We start from the raw sequence: 6,000 nt of genomic DNA, 5'->3' as shown, positions 1-6,000 counted from the left end.
GATCAATTTTACCATCAGGGCCCACTTTCACAGTATAAATCCATATACACCCAACAACAGTCTTACCCACAAGGAGAGGGACCAACTCCCATGTGCCACTGGATTGAATAGCCTCCATTTCTATCAACATGGCTTGGCGCCAACCTAGATTCGAGAGGGCCTCACTAGTAGTCTTGGGTATAGGCATAGAAGACAGGTGAGAAAGGAAAGCATAGTACGGGGAAGAAACACGATGATAGCTCAAGAAAGTATATATAGGATGAGGGTTACGGGTAAAACGTGTACCACTCCGAAGATTAGTGGATGCCTCAGTGGGGTCAGTGACAGATTCCAATGGAAGTGGTAGAACCGCAGCAGGAGGATCAAATGGCTCGGGTGAGTCAACAGGAGCCTCAGTAGGTGTAGGGCGAGGACAGCGTTGATAAACCTGAAGAGGGCGGTTAGGAACAGTTGGAGGATCAGTACTTTGGGCAAGAGGAAGAGGACAAAGGTAAGGAATGTGGATGACTTCTGAAACGGTGTCTTTTGGAGAAGGCTGGAAAAAAGGGGATGACTCAATAAAGGTGACATCTGCAGGCACAAAGTGCCTCTTGAGTGATGGGGAATAACACCTATAACCCTTTTGTAGTCGGGAATAGCCTAAGAACACACACTTGACAGCTTTAGGATCCATCTTTGATCGCCCAGGTGTCATGTCATGAACAAAACAAACACACCCAAACACCCGAGGAGGAAGAGGAAAAAGATCAACAGAAGGATACACAATGGAATATGGAGTAAGGTTGTTTAAAACAGAGGATGGCATGCGATTGATCAAATAACATGCAGTAAGAATAACATCAGCCCAAAAATGGGAAGGGACATGAAAATGCAACAGCATAGTACGAGCAATTTCTACCAAATGCCTATTTTTCCTCTCAGCAACCCCATTCTGCTGAGGTGTGTAAACACATGACTTTTGGTGCAACATACCCCGAGATTTCATATAGGATTGAAAGGGATTAGAAAGATACTCTTTGGCACTGTCACTGTGTAAAACACGGATGGGTGTACCAAATTGGGTTTGTATTTCATTGCAGAAATTCTGAAAAATATGGAACAACTCAGAACAATTTTTCATAAGGGAAACCCAAGTACACCTTGAATAATCATCAATAAAGGTTACAAAATAATGGAAACCTAAAGTAGAACTGACTCGATAAGGACCCCAAACATCTGTATGCACTAAATCAAAGAGGGACACGACCCGATTATTGACTCTCCTTGGAAAAGACTTACGGGATTGCTTTCCAAGGTGATACGACTCGCAATCTAAAGACTCAACAGAAAGACCTGGAACCATCCGTTGAAGTTTGGAGAGACTCGGATTACCAAGACGACTATGGATAAGCATAGGATAATCTGTGGATGCACTGGCAGCAACACCTTCTCGCATGTAATAGAGACCCTGTGACTCAAGCCCGGTGCCAATCACCTTCCCCGTACTACGATCCTGCACAACAACTGAATCAACACAAAAGGGTATAGAACAGTTAAGGGTACGAGTGATTTTACTCACAGAAATAAGGTTGAAAGGACTATTGGGTACATATAACACAGACTCTAAAGGAAAAGATGGCATAGGTGAAGCCTGGCCAACACCAACAGCTAGTGTTTGATGACCATTAGCTAAAGTAATCATAGGTAAAGCTTTAGACTGAGAAACATTAGACATAAGCGAGACATTACCAGAAATATGATCTGAGGCACCTGAGTCCAGTATCCAAGTATTAGGAGTACTGGTGTGAGAGAGACAAACAAGTCAGGAGATACCAGGACTGGGAGGAGGTGTGGGAGTGATATCTCTAGAGGCTTTAAACTAGAGGTACTCTTCATAGTCACAAGGGGTGAAACTACTATGAGCCTAAGCCTCTGAACCAGTGGTATGCACCATATTGACAGAACGTGGAGGTTCGCCATGTAACTTCCAGCAGCGATCCTCGGTGTGTCCTACCTTGTTGCAATACTCACATCGAGGACGGGTACCACGAAGACCACCATTGTTACTAGTATGCCCAGACAGCTCCTTTTCTGCAGCTCGAGACACCAAAACAGATGAATCTCCAATAGACTCAATGGAAGGAGCATATGCAACTCTTAGCAGTCTAGCAGCAGTTTCATTCAAGGTGGGTACAACAGGACTAGCCAAAATTTGATCACGAACATGAGCAAGGTCAAGACAAAGGCCAGCCAGAGCAAGTACCATAAAAAACTTGTCACATTGCTTAATGTGATCATCAACATCCTTCTTATGTGGCATAAGGTTATGGTATTCTTGCTGCAATGCTTCAATCCGACCTAAATATTCAGGCATACTCATATCAGTAGTTCCACGAAAATTAAGGATATTAATGACCAGTGAATAAAGACCTTATACATCATTAGTGTATAAAGACTTTGCTTTATTCCAAATCTCATAGCAAGTCTCATATGCCTTGTAAATATTATGGAGTTTAGGATCAATTGACTGCCATAACATGTTACATAATAAGGCATCTACCTTCTCACATTCATTTTTGTTTTCTTTAACATCCTCAACCTTCACATCTAAATGGGTAGACATACCTTGACCTTTGAATCAAAGTTTGACAGAAGCAGCCCATGATGCATAGTTCTCACCCCCAACCAACTTATCCACAGTAATAGTAGGGTAGGAAGTAAAGGAAGGTGTAGATGATGCCATAATATGAAAAAGAGAGGTAGAAGCACACAGATCTAAGAGTGGCTGGAAAACGGCGACAGCGACCGGTGGCCGGGGGGGGGGGTAACCGACGACTGCGGCGGAAACCGGTGACACCGACAGATGTGTCTCCTCAAGCCGAGACCAACGGCGGCAGCGGCGGCTCGATCGGCGACCGGAGAGAGGAGATCTGGCCAAAAAACCTCTAGACTTCCCGACGGCGGTGGCGGCGCATGCGGCAGCGAACGGCGACCAGGTTTGGAGAGCAATTGGCCTAGAGTATGGAGAGCAATTGATTGAGCGGATCACTTCAAACACCGCATATTGGTATAGTGAGAAAAATGAGCCTCCAAAGAAAGAGAAACCGGCCGGGATGTTTGAGGTTGATGACAAGATGGCGGTGCAAGCACAATTAGACTCTATACAACACATGTTGAAACAAATGATGCAAGGGCCAAAGCATAGTGTGCAAGTAGTGACTCAACCGTCACCCCAAGCTCCTTACACACCTACTCCCTACTCTTATCCATCTTCTCCTTGTCATTCACCAGGACCGCAGAGTATGGCTATGGTAGCCTATTGTGCTATTTGTGGAGGGAACCATGCTTCCCAATCTTGTTATTTGTTGGATACTAATGACCAAGGCTCATCACAAAGTGTGGAACAAATTGATATGGTTGGGTATAGAGGAGGGAATCAAGGAAATCAATGGAGAGGAAACCAAAACCAAAATCAATAGAACCAACAAGGAACCTCTCAAACTCCTCAAGACTCGGATATGAAATCTTTTATGACCATGATGATGAACCAAATGGGTAAGCTACAAGCCGAGGTGGAAAATCTTAGAACCCAATGCGGTGGAAATAAGCAAGAACCTCCTCAAGCACCGTTTTCTACTGGTAAACTCCCGGCCACCACCGAGAATCCAAGACACCAAATTAATGCCGTCACCACTAGGAGTGGATTAGCATTGAAAGATCCTCCTTACCCCACCGATGATCGAACATAAGAAAAAGAGGTGGAGGAAGATGTTAATGAGCAAGAGAAAGGTGAAAATGATGAGGAAATAGTGGTTGAAAGTGATAATGAAGAGGAGCCTTTGATTAAAAATGACAAGTCAAAGGGAAAGGCTCCCATGCAAGAACAAAGTGCCCGAAACAAGAGGAAAGTGAGCAAGGATAAGAAGATTGATGACGCGGTGATACCGTACAATTTGTTGCCATTTCCACAAAGGTTGTGGAAATCAAAAGAGTCTGAAAGGGAGAGCAAATTTCACAAGATGCTTGATAAGTTGGAAATCTCTATGCCGTTTGTTGAAGCTGTGACTCAAATACCCTCATACAAGAAGTTCTTGAAAAATATTTTGAGTAACAAGAAGAAACCTAAAAAGAGTGCAGTTGTGGATTTGAGTGAAGGAGTTTTGACATGTGCAGTGCTTCAACAGAAATTGCCTCCCAAGTTGAAAGATCTCGGTAGTTTTGCCATTCCTTGTATTATCGGTGGATTCGTGGTAGGAGGTGCTTTGTGTGACCTAGGGGCAAGTGTCAGTTTGATGCCATATTCTATGTGCAAGAGGCTAAACCTTGGTGCGTCCAAGCCTACCACCATGACTCTTCAGATGGCCGACCGTTTAGTGAAGTGCCCGGTGGGCGTCCATGAGGATATCCCCGTAATGATTTATCAATATTTCATACCAGGGGATTTTGTTGTTCTTGATGTGGAGGAGGATGCCAAGGTTCCCATCATCCTTGGTAGGCCTTTCCTATCTACCGCCGGAGCGATTATTGATGTGAAGAGGGGCAAGTTGGTGATGGAGGTGGTCGAAAACAAAATTGAATTTGAAATTTTTAAAATGGCCAAGCATCAACCGTCCTATGTTGATGAGTGCAAGATGATTGAAATCAAGGAAAAGGATTCTAAACAAACGCAAGGCAATCATGATGAAATCGATGCCCCATTGACCTCAACCATGAAAAATGATGTGAAAAGTTCAAATGGTCACTCCTCATTCTACAAGCGGTTCATGAGAAATTTGTCAAGGCTTGCAAAGCCTAAATCCCACTTCCTTCCCACCGGAACTTGATGAGAATAAGGTCGAGTCAAGCTAGCGACATTAAACTTAGCGCTTCATGGGAGGCACCCCATGTTATCTTACTTTCTTGCAATTTAAATTCCATGCATTTACTTTTCATGCTTTTACTTACTTTCATTTTTGTTTTTAAGAGTTAGAGCTTGTCCCTGAGTGCTTTGGCACATATCTCTTGCATTTCATAAATTTTAAGTGTTGCATTGCATTGGTGGGGAGAATTTGATTGTTTTTGGGTGGTGTGAATTGAAAATTTTGAGTGAGGAATGATCCTAAATGCATTGAAGAGTGTTGGGGATGAATTGGTATTGAAATCATAGCATTTGGAACAAAAAGGAAAATTTTCATTTTTGGAGAGGGCACCATCCGGCCGGATGGGAGGCCGGAGGTTTTATTCATCTTTACAGTGTGTTTTTCACATTCCAGCGCCCTAGCATCCGGCCTAGCATCCGACTGGATGCTAGGCCGAAGATTTTCCGCATCTTTACAGTGCATATTTCACTTTCCAGTGCCCTAGCATCCGGCTGAATACTAGGCTGGATGTTTTCTACAGATTTACAGTACGTAGCAGCTAAACCAGAGGCCGGGCATTCGGCTTCACATCCGCCCGGATGCCCGGCCGGATACCCTGCAATATAAAAAAAAATTATCATTCCCCACCCAACCCTAGTCTCTTCCACTTTCAAATCTCTCTCTCTACCACGCCCCACGCCCCTTTCACCCCCAAATCTTGCAATTTTCACTATTGTTCTTCAAATTTCAAGCTTCTTCCTCAAATTTCTCCTCTCTACTTAAGATTCCAAGGTTTGAACTCCATTTTTTCTTAATTTTTCTGCAATTTTCGAAATTTTTGTACATATTAGCTATATTTCTTGATTCTAATGGATGAAACTTAGTTCCCAAGCGTGATTTTTGTTCTTTAGTTCTTTATTCATGAATTTATGTTTCATTTATGCTTTAATGGTGTTCATACTTGCTTTATAGAGTTAATTTAGCAAACCCACTTGTCCTAGTTTGTTCTTGTGCATATAATTTGAATTTTGAAGTGGGTTTTGCTAGTTCTAAGCATAGGAAACATTAGAGATGATGAACTTTGTTATTTATTGAGTGTTTTTAGTCATGAAAATCTCAAAATAAAAATAAAAAAAATGTTTAATTCATTGTAGTTAGTTCACATTTTGGAACCCCTAACTTA

The 6,000-nt window shown here is 42.8% G+C and overlaps 1 protein-coding gene across 1 annotated transcript; it reads left to right on the top strand.

Annotated features, from left to right (window-relative positions):
- Window positions 1-3,515: 3,515 nt before the first annotated feature.
- Window positions 3,516-4,802, top strand: LOC116033188. The gene is made up of 2 exons (XM_031275947.1): window positions 3,516-3,618; window positions 3,730-4,802. Exons 1-2 carry the CDS (start codon window positions 3,516-3,518, stop codon window positions 4,800-4,802), a joined length of 1,176 nt encoding a protein of 391 aa, XP_031131807.1.
- The last annotated feature ends 1,198 nt before the right edge of the window (window positions 4,803-6,000 follow it).

This window comes from Ipomoea triloba, chromosome 10 (genome assembly GCF_003576645.1).
Source record: "Ipomoea triloba cultivar NCNSP0323 chromosome 10, ASM357664v1".
Taxonomy (NCBI): domain Eukaryota; kingdom Viridiplantae; phylum Streptophyta; class Magnoliopsida; order Solanales; family Convolvulaceae; genus Ipomoea; species Ipomoea triloba.
Note: the sequence above shows the minus strand (reverse complement) of the source record. Positions and strands in the feature narration are given on the sequence as shown.

Bases quoted from the DNA above. Each gene is read 5' to 3' on its own strand.
- LOC116033188 (XM_031275947.1), top strand. From the start codon at position 3,516: ATGATGATGAACCAAATGGGTAAGCTACAAGCCGAGGTGGAAAATCTT. The intron at 3,619-3,729 runs GTAAACTCCCGG...ATCGAACATAAG, and splicing joins TCAAGCACCGTTTTCTACTG to AAAAAGAGGTGGAGGAAGAT.